The sequence below is a fragment of the Erigeron canadensis genome, chromosome 3, assembly GCF_010389155.1.
Source record: "Erigeron canadensis isolate Cc75 chromosome 3, C_canadensis_v1, whole genome shotgun sequence".
Lineage (NCBI taxonomy): Eukaryota > Viridiplantae > Streptophyta > Magnoliopsida > Asterales > Asteraceae > Erigeron > Erigeron canadensis.
In genome coordinates this window covers 34,782,775-34,803,256 of record NC_057763.1, presented here as the reverse complement: position 1 = coordinate 34,803,256, position 20,482 = coordinate 34,782,775, and the positions used below count along the sequence as shown (strand labels likewise).

The 20,482-nt window shown below is 33.7% G+C and overlaps 1 protein-coding gene and 1 long non-coding RNA gene across 3 annotated transcripts; one reads left to right on the top strand and one right to left on the bottom strand.

Annotated features, from left to right (window-relative positions):
* Nucleotides 1–2,289: 2,289 nt before the first annotated feature.
* Nucleotides 2,290–6,259, top strand: LOC122592370 (acid beta-fructofuranosidase-like). Its single transcript, XM_043764580.1, has 6 exons — nucleotides 2,290–2,790; nucleotides 3,207–3,215; nucleotides 4,185–5,041; nucleotides 5,130–5,291; nucleotides 5,519–5,754; nucleotides 5,832–6,259. Exons 1-6 carry the CDS (start codon nucleotides 2,355–2,357, stop codon nucleotides 6,094–6,096), a joined length of 1,965 nt encoding a protein of 654 aa, XP_043620515.1. The 5' UTR covers nucleotides 2,290–2,354; the 3' UTR covers nucleotides 6,097–6,259.
* Nucleotides 6,260–17,235: 10,976 nt separating this feature from the next.
* On the bottom strand, nucleotides 17,236–19,595 carry LOC122593984. Of its 2 annotated transcripts, none has more exons than XR_006322909.1 (6): nucleotides 19,506–19,595; nucleotides 19,088–19,155; nucleotides 18,864–18,989; nucleotides 18,638–18,720; nucleotides 18,363–18,537; nucleotides 17,236–17,642 (listed from the first exon to the last, which is right to left on the bottom strand). It is a non-coding gene; the product is annotated as an uncharacterized LOC122593984 (long non-coding RNA). The 2 variants fall into 2 exon arrangements; XR_006322910.1 differs by having other exon boundaries at nucleotides 19,101–19,155.
* Nucleotides 19,596–20,482: the final 887 nt, after the last annotated feature.

Sequence of the window (20,482 nt, the reverse complement as noted above, 5' to 3'; positions counted from 1 at the left end):
GTCGGATTGGATTTAAATGCTATCTGGAATTCCAATGATTGGATCTGTAAATTGTATGAGATTGTGAATTTTTTAAAACTAGAATGGATCCATTATTTAAATCAAATTATTATCAAAGTAATATATTTGTTCATGTGTTGCATATGAAAAAGGGTATCACAGACAAATAATAACAATATTAATTAATAGATGGGATTGGATTTATATTATCAGACGAACATGAGATTGCATGTGCTTCTTTGTCACTTGGCTAGGGCGTAGTTTGAGCAAAATTAAGACTAAGAGGGGTGGTGATGGAAAGAGGGAGGGGCAATTTATGTTATGTATTATGTGAAGTAAAAAGAGTTGTCCTTGAAAAAAGGTAAAAATAGATGAATTTTATAAAGCATGACAACTTGCGTCATGTAACATGTGGTATATGAAAATGTTGTATATATATAGAGCCATAGAGGACTAAGAGAAAAAAAAAAAAAATTTCAAATTTTATGTACTTACCTCAGTCCCAGTGATGGTCAAGGAAAAAAGGGCGACCGTGAGGGTTCGCCTAAAGGGAGGTTTGCCCCATGGGGGCGGTGTTTGGGGCGGAAGAAGGGTGCCCCCATGCCACTTAAGCAGGTTCGCCCTTCTATTTTTCTCACTCTCTTCAGTCTAAGAATCAAATAATGTCATGCAATCAAATGTTTTTAATAGTAAGATTAAGAGATTTTTAAACTAGTTGTAAGAACTTTAACTGTTTTTAAGAAAAACTTTCTTAACAAGATAAAAAAAAAAAAACCAGAAAAGTCGATCACTTTTGATTTTTAGAAAGCTTTTCTACAAACCAAAAACCGCAATTTTTTTTATCTATAACTTGGAATTAAAAAACAATTGATGTTTTCCATATATTTCATATTTTATAAGCCTCTTCCACTAAAATCTAACTCTAATTACCACACTCTTCATGCTCCTAACCTCTAATCTCCACCAACCTTTATCATCTACATCTAATTCTAGACTTCTAGTCATCTTTTTTTTTTTAACATTCATGTCACGGCTAGCCGTTACATCCATACGGGCAGACAGTCACTAGCGACCGATCCATGAAGTCAGGGACCACAAGGGAGGGAAAACCCACCAATTTAACCACTACAGAAGGCACGATGTTAAATTAGAGGTAAAACCTCGCCTGCTCAGACTCGAACCATGGTCTTCTAGAATCCAAGCATTATTGCAGGACTTCAGAATGCCGCTGAGGTTTAAACCCATTGGCGACTTCTAGTCATCTATCATCACCCAATCCTTTCTCTCAATCCATTATCGTTTTCAGAATTTTTGCCATTTCTATATTTGGATGCATGTTTTGCATTTTTAGTGCTTTTTAAATATGTAGAGTAAAAAAGTAAAGATTTAAAACCAAAACCATAATTTTGCCTAAAATCTAGCTACTATATAGCATGTTATGACAAAGGCACATCTTCTTAATTATGACAATTTGTGGCACGAAGAGAAGGATTATGGTCCAAAATAGACTTGTTTAATTGTTGTATTCGATGCCTTACGCCCCTCTTCTATATTTGGGAATCAAACCGTAAAACTTGAGTATTGCATTTTGTCTAAACTAACATAGAAGTATAGAACGAAAGTGAATACAATTTTTGTGTTGCAATTCTGCTAAGGAATGCAAGCCCTCTTTGCGGTGTTATGATTGTATAGAAAAAAGATGTCAAAAAAATCAAGTATTTTGGTATATTTTTAATATAATATTTGGTTATTTAGGCTATAATTTTTTTTTTATAATAATACTATTAATTATATTAATAATTTATACTATATAATAAAAAAAAATAACTTCATATAAAAAGTTATATTAGGGAAAAATGTCTATAATACCTTTGATGATTATATTACACTATCAGTTCATTTATTTTTTAAAATATCTACATTAACATTTTACATTTATCACTTTTACATCAGTTATCTACACCACTTGACGACGCCTTTACCACAAACAGTCGTGCCTAACCATCACACCGTTACCGTCACAAACACCGTCGTATTTCACTTTCCGTGCTAGAAATAATAATAACAATAATTTCAAAAGCTATAATTAAGAAATAATACTTGTAATAATTTCAAGAACAATAATTAGTGAAAGAGATATTAAAGATAAATACTAATCTTTTATTTTGGGTAATACACGACCACGTGTATCCTAACAATTTCCACCTCAGCACCAATAATTTTAAGTTTAATAATACACACATACAGACAACTCCCCTTATAAATAGCATTGTCTTTTAACTATTTCGCCAATCCACGTTCTTCCCTCGATCCTTTTTTTTGACCATTTTTCAAAAACAGAGAAAATAAGAAAGATGGCTCCTTATTCTTCATCAGAAGATGTTGAAGATCCGACCCTTCCAAACTACTCTGATTATGCCCCATTGCCCGACATCAATAATGAACTACCCGCCCGCCACCCGAAAAAAGCAGCAGCCGCTTTTTTTCTCGTGTCTGCCTTCTTGGTTGTTGCCTTTCTAATCTCCGGAAATGGCGGAAGGCCTCGACTTTTCCCCAACGGCAACAACGAAGAGGACTTAAACAACAACATTAATTTTATTAATAATAATTATCATTCATCATCATTGTCACGTGGGGTGTCTAATGGCGTGTCCGAGAAAACCTTTCATCCGTTAATGTTGTTGTCATCATCATCGGATACATCAGATAACGCAAATCCATGGACTCCCAATGTGTTGGATTGGCAAAGAACTTCTTTCCATTTCCAACCCCACGGAAACTGGATGAACGGTACATACTTAATTAATATATTATTTACATTTATTTGTGTATGTATATATTTCTTTAATTAATTTGGTAATGTAAAAAAATTATCATTGATCAAGTTTGGGTCTTTGTAGCCAGCCTGCTACGTACATATTATTAATTTGTAGCTATATATGTATAGCTTTGACACACATAAAGTATACACGTCATTTAAACTTGGAGTTAAATATTTCACATGATGCATGAATGAATGAAAGTTCCTTGTGCATCAGTTAAATAGATACATCGATCGTTACTTTAATTAGTTGTGCAGTATTATTATATATTGTTTATTTTATATGAATGAGTAATAATATTTTCTTGTCTACGTTTGTTGATTTTGGTTTGGCATTTGCTTAATTAATTGGTCGTGATACGATGGCTGCCGATTTTATCTGCAGATCCTAATGGTACGTAAGTACAACTTTTATTCTTTTAATAAGCATCAGTTGTATATGTTTTACTATCTTACATTCTTACCTACCTCGTCTTACAATAAATTAAATTAATAATCAATTTTAGAGCTTAATTAACTAATAGTTTAATACTATACATTATATTTTGGTTAAATTGTACGTCGACCTCATATTTAGAGAGATTTGAATTTATTAGGCAAAGTGAATATATATCAAATCTTATAAATCTTGATAATATATATTCGATTATATTTATTGATCATATACAAAAATATAAAATATAAATTTGGATTTTTTTTTTTAAAGAGAAAGATATATTTATTTAAATAGATTTGAATTTATCAGGCAAAGATAATATCAAATCTTATAAATCTTGAGAATATATTATTTATTTTTCAAACTAATTTGATTAAGATTTTCTCAATTTTTAACTTTTATATATATATAATAATTACAATCCATTTGCATCCAATAAATTTATGGAAATGAATGAATGAATCACCAAAATAACAAACTGTATTGTCATATTTCGGCAGCACATGCAATCAATCATTTCCAGATCGATCTAACATCTTACAGACAACTAACTTAAATAATTTTAATAAGTGAAAAGAAAGAAGAAAGACAACTCACTTTTTAAAGAGTGTGAAATAGTATTGTTTAGTCCATAAATTAAGTACCCACCCGGCCATACTCCAAATATTATTAAAAGACAATAATTGGCCTATGCCTAGCTTGAAATTTGTTACGTCGTATTATATATGCACCGTCCAAACATATATCTAACGAAATCCTGACGACCCAGCTAGTTAACTAATTAAAATACATATGTTTAAGTTATGATCAAGCAAAAGAATATATTCAAACTTTGGTATAAAAAACATTTGAATTGAAAGAAGTATATATATTTTTGGAAAGGCAAATTTTATGAAGGAACGACTAAATAAATATGCATTATTGCAGGTCCAGTATACTACAAGGGATGGTACCACTTGTTTTACCAATACCATCCGGACGCTCCCGTGTGGGGCAAAATCGTTTGGGGACATGCGGTGTCGAAAGATCTCATCAACTGGCGCCACCTCCCAATCGCTATGGAAACCGATCAATGGTACGACGAGCAAGGTGTTTGGACAGGTTCCGCAACCATCCTTCCAGACGGTCAGCTTGTCGTACTTTATACCGGGTCAACAAACGAATCGGTCCAAGTCCAAAACCTAGCTTATCCCGCTGACCCATCAGACCCACTTCTCATCAATTGGGTCAAATACCCCGGAAATCCTGTTTTAGTCCCTCCACCCGGTATAGGTGTTAAAGATTTCCGTGACCCTACGACCGCATGGAAAACCCCCCAAGGTAAATGGCGTATCACAATCGGGTCAAAGATCAATAAAACCGGCATTTCTTTGGTTTACGATACCGAGGACTTCAAAACTTTTGAGTTATTAGATGGGTTGCTTCATGCGGTTCAAGGTACGGGTATGTGGGAATGTGTTGACTTTTACCCCATTTCAAAACATGGTGAAAATGGGCTTGATACGTCTGTAGATGGGCCCGAGGTCAAACATATAGTCAAAGCTAGTATGGATGATGACAGAAATGACTACTATGCAATTGGTACTTATGATGCACTTAAGGGAAAATGGACCCCGGATAATCCTGAATTGGATGTCGGGTTTGGGTTGAGATACGATTATGGAATATACTACGCCTCCAAAACCTTTTACGACCAAAACAAACAAAGAAGAGTTTTGTGGAGTTGGATCAAGGAAACCGACACCGAAGTGTCCGACATCAGAAAGGGTTGGGCTTCCCTTATGGTACGTTTAAATAAATCACATAATTGTTTAAAATTATGGATTCGATGAATTTGGTATTAGATTAACAGGATTGTTTCATAATATATAGGGTGTTCCAAGAACAATTGTGCTGGATAAAAAAACACAAAGCAACATAATTCAATGGCCCGTTGAAGAGATTAATGCTTTGAGGACGAATGTAACGGTTTTTAAGAATGTTGTAGTGAAAGCCGGCTATTTAGTACCTCTTAACCTGCCTGCAGCATCTCAGGTTCGTATATATTTGTCGCATTACATTATAGCAATACCTTTATTTTTTGGGTTTTTGCTAAATACAACACTAAGAACTATAGTTTATGTGCATAACATAGTTGTACATTGTTCAGGGTGGACTTTTAATATGAAATATACAAATTTTTTATTCACGCATTACGCATTTTCCTATTTTTTTTTAAAGGATATCGTTGAGATATTAACACTTGGAATTGAATTTTACAGTTAGACATTGTTGCTGAGTTTCAACTTGACGAGGCGACAGTATCACGAGTGAATGGAGCTGAGGTCGCATACAGTTGTGCTAGTAATGGAGGAGCTGCACAACGAGGTGCATTAGGGCCGTTTGGTTTTTCAGTCCTTGCACATGAGGGACTCATTGAACATACCCCTGTGTTTTTCTATGTTGCTAAAGGCCTTGATGGAAATCTTAAAACTTTCTTTTGTGCTGATCAATCGCGGTATATACTCTATTCCTTATGATCAAATCGTTGGTTTTAATAAAATGCTAATTATCGTTATGTGATTAATTTGATAGGTCATCTACTGCTAGCGATGTCGATAAGTCCATCTATGGAAACATTGTGCCAGTACTCAAAGGCGAAAAGCTATCGATGAGAATTTTGGTGGATCATTCGATAGTAGAAAGTTTCGCACAACAAGGACGGACATGTATTACTTCAAGAGTCTATCCAACAAAGGCAATCTACAATGATGCTCAGTTATTCTTGTTTAACAATGCCACCTCAGCAACAGTCACTGCTTCAGTCAACGTATGGCAAATGAAATCTGCTCAAATTTAATTTTATTGATTATTTAAGTTTCGTATGTTTAAAGTCATTTTTTCGATCGATTTCTTCATTTTTGTACATGAAAATCAAGCAAACTCTGAGAAAGGAGGAGTCACCTTGTAATTGAGTATAATATGTATATGCAATTGGTAAAAATTCATTTTATTTCTTTTAAGATCATTTTAAATTGAAAATATTTTCTCAACTACTGAACAAGTTGAAAAAAAATTCTTATCCAGTTATTATTTGCACATATTATTTCATTTAACATTAAAGAGAAAATATAAAGGATGCCTTTTAGATTATATTATTTGCATATATTATTGCAATTTTTTTTTTTTAAGTGCAAATAATATTATTAATTATAAAAAAATACCATCTAACAAGACACTAGAGACCAAAGTACAACAATACAATCTAGAATACACAATTACAAATCTAGATCCTATTCGAAAAGTTTTCAATAGCAATTAACAAGCAGAATTTTTCAATTCAAGATTTCATCCTAGTAAGCGGTATCAAATTAAACCGGCATTTAAACCGATACAACTGTTGTCGGTTCTTGTGATCGGCACCAATCGATACTGGTATCAGAGAAATCATGAAAATATGGTTTTAACTTAAAAGGGTCTGGACAAAAAAAATCATATAACATAGAGTCAGACTATAAAACATCAAATCACAAACAATATTTGATCAAATGGCGCCAAAAGATAACGTATATAGGTAATCACTTGTTTTATTAAATACGAGTAATGTTTTTCGTTCTCTTATGCAAACGCAATACTAAACAGCACCTTAATTCATAGTAGTCTAAGTGATTCATATTATGATATTATGATAATGATCAAAGCTCTAAATATTATTAACTCTAACTAATAAGGTTTTTTACGATAGGGTGTATTGAAATATGTTCGTTGCTATATATACACATCATATTACTTAAACGTTATTTATGATCCTATATTTGGAGAAATAACACTTGAGTCGAATTGAGCTATTAACGAGCCGATCGAGTTTGATTCTCATTCATAGTCCTAGTTATCACTTCTGCATTTTGTCATATTTTTGAGCTACCTAGCTAGCTAGGCTTATAGTTTGGCTTAGTTTCCTAGCTATATTTAGTATTTTGAAATAAATAAAATTAAAATTTATGACCAAAGTAATAAAACTTTCCTTCAATATATAGAACTTCATTTGACTGACAAACTGACAAAGTAATATCCAATATATACGATAAAGTGTGTAAAGTAAACAAATTTGGATCGTATATGAGAAACGTAAAGCACACAATTTATATCTCTCAAATTAATTCTTAAATACATGATCGATCATGATTTGAAGAGTTCAAAAAGTATACACAACTTATTAACGCGTAACAAAACTAATTGAAAAGCTTCGACACAATTTACATACATATGATTAGGTCACATCTTGATGACGGACAATCAAACCACAACCACAATTTTATCGACTATATATAATCATCATTATTAATCATATATTGCTCTTGAGTTGAATAATGTGGTGGTTGCTATAGTCTTGGGTTTGAATAATGTGGTTTTCGTCTTTATCTTCCCACAATTGTGGTAGCAATTATTGGACACATCATCACGAGCGACAAAAGTACTTATCCATTTCAATCAAACCGAAATTTATTATCCAAGTCCATGAACCAACTACTAAACTTGCTCATTGTGTGACTACTTATCTGCCAAATGGCGCATATATATATATATATGTTGTATATCACTATAATAATAATAAATAAATGTTAAATTGTAGTTTACGTGTATTAAAGGAAAATAGGACTTGCATAAAAAAATTATATTTTTTCATATTAAAAGTCCATCATAAATTTTATGGTAAAATGTAGAATTATTTAATTAATCTTAATGAAAGCTCTTAGTACTTCGTTTAACAAAAACTATAAATAATTCATATCAAAAAATCATTTTTGAATTTCATGATAAATATACAACTATTTTATGAAACTTAACTATAGCCATAATCCCTATATATGGTTGTATATAACAAAACCCTACTTAAAAAAATCTTTATATTAGAACCAAAATATGCGTAGCTATGTTTTCTTTAAATAGCTTTCTTATTGTTCTCCTAATTCGTTGGCTTCTTGTTTTTGGTTACTTGTTTTTTCCGAACATTCAGTCCAGACACGTCAAAAAAAACCTCACCGTGTAATAATGAAGCCTTATACGTACCTTAAAAAACGATCGAGATGTTGAAAATGAGCCGTTACAGATATTCGAAAGGATATATTTTATATCACTATAAATAAGAGTCGTTATGTATTTATAATCAAAAATAGATAAAATCTAGTAGACAACCACACATGCCTATATGTTGTATTTAATGCTCTATGTATTGTACAATCCGTGGAGATCAATGGCCAAACTTGACAAACTTAAGAACTTTTGACAAACCTTGGCCAATAAACATATTCTGTGGTGTTGAAGCAATTGCATGAGACTCAAAACTAATACTCCGTAATTAATAACTTGAACAAAATAGCTAATAAATTGATATGTAACCTACTAGTGGACACATAAATTTATGTGTTGAGATAACTGAATAACTGAATTTTGAGAAAAATAAATAAAAGTTTGAAATGTGTAAGAAATAGATGATGAAATGAATTTCTAGATTTAGGTTCTCTGATGACCTTTAGGTTTCAGTTTTAATCCTTATTCAGTCAACTTTGAAATAGGTAGTCATTTTATTATTTTTTAGCTTGGATATACCCAGATTTAAGTCTGGGAGACAAAGTTTACACCTATTAATCGTCATGTTTTTGGGCGGATCAGTAGGGGGTTTTCCCCCCATTGGGTATTTGAAATAGGTAATTCTACTTCGAAAGAGCTCTCTAGCGTAGACCCGATTAAGATAATGTATGTTACACCTCTCGCTGTCGAATCACGACACGAAACTTCAAGCGATATTTACCTGTCAAAATAAAATAAAATACCCAACCCGACATCGACACATCCCATTTATCAAACCATCTAGCATGTTTATCGACACATCCCATTTATCTGTAGGGGATTTTCTCCCATTGGGTAATTAGGACACAAGTTAATTTGATTCACCAGAAGAGCAGTTAGAATTAAATAATTGAAATCCATCAAAGAGCTTTCTTTATTAATATTATTATTCTCTGTATTTTTGTATGTACATTTTCGTAAAGGTGAGAGTAATTACATTGTAAGTTTGATTTATTGTGACTATATGTACAAGTTTATCTTTCAATTTCGAAAAAAGAATCAAGTAGACAAGCACAAGCTGTGTAGTATTGTCTACTTTGTTCATAATCGATAAATAACATAAAATAATATTTCACGAACAAAAGGATTGCTCCAAATAGCCCAACTCCAGTAACAAGGCCCAATGTTCTTTCCCTCCAGTCTGGAGTCCTGGACCAATATGTCCCACGCTGCCTTAATAAGCCCAAGACTGAGTCTTAGGTTTGTTTTTCTTTCTTTTTTTTTTTTTGTATTACATTTTACATGCTTATTTATGTGAAAGATAGACTATTAAATTGTACCAGACCTATTTGATGTTGTGATATAATATACTCATCGGGGTAATATCCTATTACCTAAAAACGATAGGCTATTAAATTAAATTCTTCAAGTCATTAAAATATTTAATGATTTTTAACAGTGATGGTCACGACCTCGTTTAGTAATCTAACACAAATAAAATACAAGTTAATTGAGAGTGTATATGACTTATTTTATGGTGATTCCTTGTTTGATTCACCGCCTCTTTGTCACAGTAATGAAAAACATGTAACCATAGTAATTTTCTTTTCTTCCAATAAGTCAGACTGATGTGAACCCGATATGACTCTCTAGTTATCACCAACTTGATCACCAATACTTAATGGTAATTTTCTTTTTAATGACAGTGTTTGTACAGCAGATTAGGTTAAGGGGTTTGGAGGTCTTTGATGGGTTGGACGGCGATTCCCTGTTGGTAGGAGTTTTTCTCCCTTGTACGCCGGTTTTAGATGTGACTAGATCTCTTAGGGTTTTTTTCGTTATGAGTATGTTGTCGATGATTTAGGGTTTTCCCCTTTTTATAGTAGTTTTTCGTGGAGAATAAGTCTCCTACGCGTTTCTTATCTTTGGCAACGATCACCCTTATTTAAGGAAGTGATATGATCATATCTTTTCATGTTTATCCTCTTTAACCCGGGTTATGTGATACCCTGGGTGACCTCTTAGCCTTCCTAGGGTGAGGCTTTATCCTGGGTGACGGTGGGTACACCATCAGACAAGTTGGGATCGCTCTCGCATTGGAATCGTTTTCGTGTTATGTGGACATTGCAAGTTTGTGCAACTTCACGTTGGGAAGGTGTAAGACTCATCTCGGCAAACTTTCCCGTGATCTGAAAAAACGGAAACAGAAAAAATAGCTAGGGCTTTAATATGCGCACGTACGTATATTATAAAGTTTCTCATCTCGTTGGGTAGCTATATAAATTACATAAAAATCTGACATCTTTCTCGTGAGGTTCGAAACTCTGAGGGAAGCTCCTCAAGCGGGTCATGGTGCTGCAAAACCCGACCAACTAATTACTTCATACTGTAAAACAAACACGGAAGGAATTTTAACAAATTAAAATATATATGTATGTATATATATATATATATATATAAAACAAAACAAAACAAAATGCTAGCTAGTTAGATTAATGTATTATATAATCACTATTAACAAAAAAAAATAAGGTTGGATCGGGGGAAAACTCTGGAACCAAACAGCAAGCGGCATACAAATCATATATCATAATCCATCGGTGTGTATATTACATATGTATTGATTCACAATAAAACATGATAATAAATAATTCAATACAATAAACGGTATATTCCAGACTAATGCTACTTACTACTAACAAACAAGTGTATCGCTCGATTTGCTTGATGATATAGAAAACTTATCGAAAATTTCTTTCAGCGATTTTTCTTTTAAAACTACCGGCCGGGTAGGTTGCCTTTTTATACTCTTTTCTTTCACCTATTATTTCAATTGCGTAAATGGTCCCTGGGGTTTACTACGTTTTGCAGGCGTGGTCCAAAAACAATTGCATTTTTTCTTCCATGGTCCCTCTGACGCATTTTTATTTATTTTTTTAATAATAGGATCACCACGATGTGTATAAATCTGATTGATTGTTGCTGGGAATCGAACCTGGGCATAGAATTCACAAGGAGAGCCTTCGACCAACTAGTCTAACAGCCAGTTGATTCTCACGCAAGTTTGGTTGCACTCCGTATATATTAACGGTTCGGTCTATTATCACAGGCATCTCCAACATTAAATGATGTTTTGTGGTTGTGACAATGAAGCAATGATTCCTACTTTACGGACAGACAAAAATCTAGGAAGGCGGTTTTATGCATGCCCCAATCAAATATGTTTACATTAAATTTCAATTAGGTGGTTATGCATTTTTACCCAAATGTTTGGGTTTCTTGTTTTATATAGGGTTCGAAATGTGATGTATTGGTTGGGTTGATCCAATGATGTGTCAACGTGCAAAGGATATATTATACCAAGTTTCTTAAGGTCGAAGAATTAAACTAAAGTACAACTGAAACAAATAGATCATGAAGCTAGTGAAGAAATTAATTAAAGATAATGTTCGTGGCTGCGTCTATATATTATAATGTGTTTCTTGTATCTCTTCATCTAACTTGAACAATCATCTAGCATTGTATTTCTATGAGGGTTGTAATTTTGATTTAGTATTTGTCATTTGTTTGTGGCAACTTTGTAACTTTATTTTGTAATCAAAATATGCATGAATGAAAATGTTTTCAAGATTGAATAGAAATTGCAAGTTTATTTTGTTGTAATTAGTAGGAGATCGTATTAGTATCATACAGTATAAACAACATGTTAATTTATGTAGACAACAAGATACATAGAGTGCGAACATGCACCACAAGACACATTTGGTAGAGTACCATTACATGACCAAATTAATTAGTAGTTGTACATGACCAGATAAGTTATTAAACGTAGTAAAAGAAAGGGAATCAAGTAGCATTACATGACCTAATTATAACTTATCAAATGTAGCAAAAGACAAAAAATTAAGTAGCATAGCGTTACATGACCAAATTAGGGCAGGAAAGTTTTGGACCATTACATCACCAAAAGACGAAACATAAGTTCAACGACATGCTATGACTTGGAGTGCAGATAACATCTTTTGCCATTTGGACTGCAAATGAGATTTGTCTCACTTGTTCTTACACTTGCACTTTGACTTGGCACCCTGTTTGACTTGGCATGAAATTTAATGTATTATACCTGATTGGAGCATGCATAAAACCACCTTCCTGGGTTTTTGCATGTTTATGAAGTTCAAGTTATTGCTTCCTTGCCACGGCCATAAAATACCATTTTTATTGGAGGTGGTAAAGTTCTTGATTTTTGAGAAAAATATGTTGAATTTTAATTGGATTTGGGTGAGAAAATGGGAAAAATTAAAGGAGTATGAATCTAAAGGGGAGAGAGGGGTTTGGAACGGACAAAAAGGAGAGAAAAATCAGTAATACCCTCACGTAGCAGACACGTGAAGGAGAAAACAACAACTACGTAAAGTCCATTTGAACAAAGGACGAAACATGATCATTATCCGTCTATAAAGGATAACCAATGTCATTTTGAAGCTTAAAGGATGAAATGTGATATTTTGGTGGACGATCTGTGAAATTAACTCTAATTTTTATATGGACAAAAATTAAGGTACAAGTCAAATGCACCGTACTATAGGTGTAGTATAGATATAGATAATTCATAATTGTAGGATATGTGTGACAGTAAGAATAGGTGATATCCATTCAAATTGAAAATCATCAATCGTTCAAACACTTGAAAACAAATGATGAGTACATTGCTCATGCAAACACACAATTAACTTTAATATTTACGCAAACAATTTGGTTTTGTTAATACTTAATACGAAAATATTCACGCAAACAACTTAGGTAGGTCCCTGACGACTTATTTGAGGGAGAGAAAAAAAATCAAATGGGTTGGATCAACATACCATGTTACAATTACAAAGGGGCGGTTACACTATTGCATACCTTACCTATACTACTATAAAAATAGAGCTACAAAATGATACTAGCATATCCAAAAAGTTCTTACACCACTACTCGACGAGGTTTTTGACTTTGAAATTGCTTCATAAGGTCCTTATCACTAATACCATCTAACACATCCTTTTCGATATATGATACTTAACAATCATTCATAAAGTCATCACTCATTTTGTTGCGCAAATCAAACTTTATTAACTTTATTGCTGAAAGTGCACGTTCCATGGTAGATGTAGCAACCGGCAAAACCAATGCCAATTTCAAAAGAATATACATCTTTGAAGTAATTATGTATTCACTTCGGCATAAACAAGCCATAGAAAGAAGTAATCTTGTATTCACTTCATTAAACCGATAATTTAGCTTTTGTAGTTGCATATCTATGACTGCATAAAAGACATCAACTTGATAATTGTCCAAGTCGCTAACATGTGAAAAAAATCAACTTATTAGTGGTTGGTTTATACAAATTGTGTTCTATACTTGAATGGTTAAATAAATTAACTTTGAAATAATAATAAAAAATGACTAACAAGTGAATCTCTACATCGACTAAATCCATCATAATACGGGTCGCTCATATCTCGAATCTCAGCATCATGTTTGTCACAAAATGAAGTAACCTTGTCAAAAAGGGGTTCCCACCCTTCATTCCTAAATTCTTGCAATTTTTCCTTTGATAGTCTTACTTGATTCATCACAAATATAATATCTTGGTCTTTCCTTTGTAACAATTTGTTTAAACGATCGGTAACCCCCAATATATCAACCATCAAGTGCAAACAGAAGATAAAGTCAAATGATTTAAGTGATCGACCTAAGGACGCAGTTTGCTTCATGCTTGTGATCTTGATTAATATTTTCAACCCTGAGGTCTGTTAGTACCTCACAAATCGAAGAGTATATGATCTTGATATTTAATAATGTAGCATAATGGGAACCCCATCGAGTATCACATGGTCGTTTGATACCGACTTCTTGATTTTGACCTTTACCGCTTTGTAGTTCTCCTAAATTAAGCATATAAAGTTAATCAGCCTATAGGATATCAAGAGAAATACCAACTAAATAGGAATATATTATACCTTCCGCCACTGATGCCACAACTTTTGTTGCTTGCTTATCTTGCATGAAAAAATCATTAACTTTGGTGTGAGTCTTAGCAACAAACACTAATGCCAACTGGAGTTGGTGAGCAAAACAATAATTATGTGGATTTTGTGTCATTTATAATCAAGGTTTTCAAACCACTAATAATTATTTAAGTATTTATATTTACTTATTTAGAGTAGAATTCACACCAAAAAACCTAATATAATACATAATATGATAATAATATAAACACAAATATAAAAATAATGAGTAATAAATAAATAACCTTTCAACAAAGTACAAATTGAAAGTTTCAATTTGAAGATCTTTGATGGGCATGGATGTGTCTGGCGGAGGCGCAGCAAGCCAACAAAAACTTTATTCTTTTTGTTCTTTTGTTTAGTTCTGTAAGACTAGGAGGAGTGGAGGCATTCCCTCCAAGTTGGGAATGCCCCTCCACCACTCAGACGTCGACACGTGGCACTGATAAATGATTGGGGGCATTCCCTTGATTTTGGGACATTCCCTTGGAGTGGAGGCATTCCCTCCAAGGGCATTCCCTGATTTTTTTTTTATTAACTTTTTTTTAAATAATGAAATTAAATATAAAAATAAATACAGATTTTGAATATTAACGGATATATTAAACAATAACGACTACTTTTCAAATTCAGAATTTTCATCTATAAATACCCCATCATCCTCTCATTCTCAAAACACAACTCAAAATTTCAAAAAATTCAAAAACACACACAGACGAGATGAACTTTGGGCGAGGAAGAGCACGAGATGATCCAACCCGTCCTATCGGACAACCGCAACCCACACCAGGCAGAGGTCGAGGCAGAGCAACTCGTGCCCCTGTTCAGTCACCCATTCCACCACCTGTTCAATGCCGACGTGAACCTGAAGGACTGCATCCTCGTCGTCTGAAGTTCAGAATGACGGCGCAGTTTTCAACCCGCCTAAACCTGCAATCAACAGACGACTTCACTAATGAAGAGTTGAACGCGGTATGGGATTCTACCATGGCTCAAATCGAGAGCGGCCAACTTAGGCCATGCATTCCAGGGCAGAACCGCATTCACGATGATGGGAGGCCCGAAGGATACGAGACTGATCCTGGTGAAGAGTACGTGAACGATTTTCGATCGGAAGAGGAAGATCACTACGAATACCAGCGCCGTAATGACGGTGACAGTGACATTTCCTCGACCGATTCCCTTTATGGTTGGCGTTACCCACCACTCTCTCCTGATGTTTAATTTTTATTTAATGTATTTGTGTTAAATGTTTTAATTTCATGTTAAGTGTTAAGTGTTTGAAATAATTGTAATGTTTCGTTTTTAATAAATGTAATGTGTTAAGAAAAACCTTTATTATAAAAACACTAAACTCGTACATAACATAAATTAAAAATAAATAACATAAATTAAACATACATAACATAAATTAAACATAGATAACTTAACTAAAACCGAATAACGTAGATAGATAACTAGAAATTCATAAATATCGCACTAGCTCGTAGAATATTCCACTCCGCGATGTACAGAAAATCAGGATGGGTGAGACGATACTCGGCCAAAGCATTTTCGAGAACCATCTGGTTGTTTTGGTTGATTTGGTTGTTCAAACGAGCCACGATGTGCTGGAAATTCATAATATCCCGACGCATCTTCCGTCATTTTCCTTGCAAACTCTCAATGGTCCTTTCCTCGCCTTGATTATTTTGTAGATTATCAAACACTAACTTTATACGAAGCCAAAATGTTCTCCCTTGTTGGTAGGTTGCTGCGTTTGGATCTTTGGATACTTCAAGCCAAGCTCTCGCTAAATTCGTAGTCTCATCTGCAGTCCATAGTCTAGCCATTTGTTGTTTGATTTTTTATAAAATAAAGAGAAGAATGGAGAAAATAAGAAGATAATGAAGAAGAAATGGAAGAAAATGTATAAAAATGAGGAAGTGGTGGTGTTTAGTATATATAGATGGAGATATTTGATTAATTAAAAAACAAAAAAAAAAAAAAAGAAAAAGCGTCAAAAATGAGAAAAAGACAAAGGAAGTGCAGCCTCCCGGACGCGTTCGAAATGCAAAGGGGCACGCTTTTCAACCAGCCGGAACGCCCCCCGGGACCGAGCTCCGACGTTCCGGGGGCGTTCCCGGCGAGAAAATTGAGAGGGAACGGGCTACTCCTTGTAGTCTAACCGATAAGACCATTGATCACGTGGGCTTTCTTTCTTTTTATTTTTTTATAACTTGGGTTTATAAAGGTTAGATATTTAAGTGGTTGATGGGCTAGCACACATACTTAATGGATATAATTTAAGTCCATATTAAATTTTCATGTTCAAAAAGTATAAGTATAAGGTGGGTTCTGACCAAATATTTATGTAGGTCCTAAAAAAAATTATCACATCGTCTCTAAAATTTTTTCGAAACTTAGGTAGGTCCTAACACCCACCTTGGACTACTCTAGGTCCACCCATCGTATGCTTCCTTCCTGTGTAAATTAGTTTCTCTTAATTAAGCAGCCAAATACACAACTTAAGATATTGTAGTACTAAGTTGAATGATAAGGAACTCCATATCAATACACAAAACAAGTTGATAATGAGACGTATCTAAACATCCCTAAGTTCCTGCTTTGACAAGTTACCTGATCATCAATTTTCAGTAAGCAATAACAGGTAATAACCCGCTTTCATCTGAAAAACTATATCAATATCATATTACAGCTGATTTGGTATGACTTGCAAACGACATTACGTACGCATATATTTTAAGAGCAGCATTCCACTGCAAAAAAATACTGTCAGGTTATTACCATTAAAAGAAGGGGAATGCGGGTAGAAATTCATTGTAAGATAAACACGTTAGTATCTACTTAATGGGGATGCAATGGACTTCTCAAACAGCAGATAAAATACTTTTAATACCAAGTCACAATTTTCGCAAGTTTTGTTGGACTACAGAGTACCTTCAATCAAGTTCACCACTCCGTCATAGTAATCATGTAATCAAAAACATATAGTCAGACTGGTGCCAACCTGATGACTTTTTCTATGACCTACTCGCCAATAATTTATACTATTTGATAGAATATGCATTACTATGGCATGATATGCCACTAAGAATTCAAGTTAATTGTAGCACATACACTGATAGAAAAACAAAGTTCATACATCACAAGTGTTCAGTAGCAGACATTCAAAAGGTTGTGGGCATTGTCTCGCTTGCTGATATCCATAGTTCTAGGAAACTTGCTCTCTGATTCAACAGAAGATCTCTACAGCAGAAGGTTGTGGGCATTGTCTCGCTCGCTGCAAGAGTAAGGTATTGTTGTATGAGAACATAAACTTTGGACAATCAATGCAAGAATCTTAGGTTTTACAGAAACTATGAAACATTGTTTAACTTATTGGCTTTAATTGTCAACAAATCGAATAACATAGTTTTACAGAATACACAAAACAATGGTAGCTAAAGTTTAGCTTTAAAAGTTTGTAGGGAGACAGGGGCATGTTCAGCATCTCTTCACCTTCAGAAAATGATGACAAAAAGAGTAAAAGAAAACCAGCCCAGACCCTTAATTTACTTACCGCCATGCTATTATGATCCCAAGGGAAAAAATGGAAATATTTCATGCCCATGATTGCATTGAAACTTGTTCAAATTGCTTGATTTTAATTTTATATCAGACTACAAAAATATCTACCTAAAACATGCAATTAATCTTCATGTGTTTGTAACTGTAAGTATGGCAAAGTGGTTGAAAATTATTGGATATAACAATAACAAGAGAGACACTATGAGACATGAATATATGAACACGTGGGAAGAGCAATGAGAAAGTCACAGGGGCAGATAGCATCATCATATATCATCTCCTTGTGAGGAGCAACTAGCAGCTTTTAATTAGAGGCAATAACACTAAACAAAAAAAGCAGCTGCAAGTAGCTATGTTTGACGTCCATATATAGGGGCTTAATTAAATTAGAGACCATATATAACACTAAACGAAAAAAGCATTGGAAACATACTATTTCCAGTCACTTGGCATACGATTGCCCCCCTTGAAGTATTTAGAAGCTATTTTGATACCATTCTCCCCATCTTGCAAAGCGGCCAAAGCCTTCACGTCATCTGGGTGTGTCTTCAAACGGTCCAGGGCATCAACTATTTGCTTAAGTATATTATACACAGGCATTGGAAGCCCTATTGGAAAAAGTTAAGTGAGATTGTTGACTTGATTGGTCATTTTAGGTTTTTAGCAAACAAGGGAAAATGAATGGCCTATAAAAATGTGGATGCATACCGTTATCATGATACTTAAGATGTCCAACGAGTCTTTTGATTGGTTTAGAGTCGGCAACATTGGTGCACTTCTCCAGTCACCAGCTGACAAAAGGAGCTGATATGTAAGTATGAATGAACAGATAACAAAGAAAATGTTACTCATTAAGACTTCATTTTGAAGCAAGACAGGAGTTGTTGTTAATTAGCTTAATTAGCAACGTGTATAATAATAATAATGTGCTTACAATCCTGTGTGCAAAACTGGGATTAATCTCGCATAGGAATCGTTTTGGTGTTCTGTGGACATTGCGAGTTTGTGCAACTTCACGTTGGGAAGGTGTAAGACTCATCTCGGCAAACTTTCCCGTGATCTGAAGAAACGGAAACAGGAAAAATAGTTAGGGCTTTAATATGCGCACGTACGTATATTATAAAGTTTCTCATCTCGCTGGGTGGCTATATAAATTACATAAAAATCTGACATCTTTCTCGTGAGGTTCGAAACTCTGAGGGGTCCTCCTCACGCGTGTCATGGTGCTGCAAAACCCGGCCAACTAATTAATTCATAATGTAAAACAAACACGGAAGGAATTTTAACAAATTAAAATATGTAATTGTGTATATTATATATATAATACTTGAATTTGATTCTGTAAATTTGCAAACAAAACACTACGCTTATAAAATTATTATTAAGGATTCATACCTTATCGTTATTACTATTATTTTATCACTATTAACAACAACAACAAAAAAAGAAGGAAATTGCGACAAAAGTCAAAAACCAACAGCAACAGCATACAAATCATATCATCATCGATCAGTATGTATATTATATATGTATTCATTCACAATAAAACGCGATAGTATATATTAATAATACTTACAAACAAACAAGGTGTATCGCTCGATTTTGATGGATGATGGAAAACTTAGTGAAATTTGTTTCAACGATTTTTCTTTTCTCTCTTCTTGGAAACCCTAACCTTTCAAACTATCGGGTCGGTTTCTTTCACCGACTATTTAAGTTGCGTAAATGGTCCCTGAGGTTTACTACGTTTTGCATACGCAATCCAAATACATTTGCATATGTTTTTCAACGGTCCCTCTGACGCGAGTTTCGCTGCACTCGGTCCAAATTGTCTTTTCATACTATGATAATAAATAATTCAAATAATAATACTTTAATAACAATAATGTAATACTTAGTATAATCTTATATCTACATATAGTCAAAACTAAAGGCGGTTGGAAGTTATAATTAGTATAAAAAGTTAAATTAAGACATTTAAATTATAATGGAGATAGTATAATTCTCAAACTTTATCGGTGTAATGTAGTAACCCTCGTTCCAATTAAGGTCAGTCCAACTGGTGAGAGACACTTTCACTTTTATCCAAGATCTTGAGTTCGATCCTCAGGAGTGCTAAGTCTTGGACTTTTGGGTCTTTTTTCCCGAATACTTGTAATAAGTCATGATCAATATTTCGTTGTTTAATAAACGTACAATGTTTTACTACTATACAGTGAAGTTTCCTTATGTTTAGAAAAAAAAAGAAAAAAAAAGAATGTAACCCTCGTCTTAACTCTTTACCACAAACCCAGAGTCAGGCCTTTCTAATACTTTAAATATTTCTTTGATGATCAGTTACAATATAATTCAATCTTTTTAATACTCCTTCCGTCTTTTTTTAGTTGTCCACTAAAATCTTTTTGTTTCAACTTTGACTATAAATATTTTTGTTTGTATTATATGATACTTGATGAAAATTATATCATTAAAAAGTTCGTTTAAAATCAAATTTATTTATATATTTTATATCAAGCGTTATAGAATATAAACAAAAATATTTGCGGTCGAAGT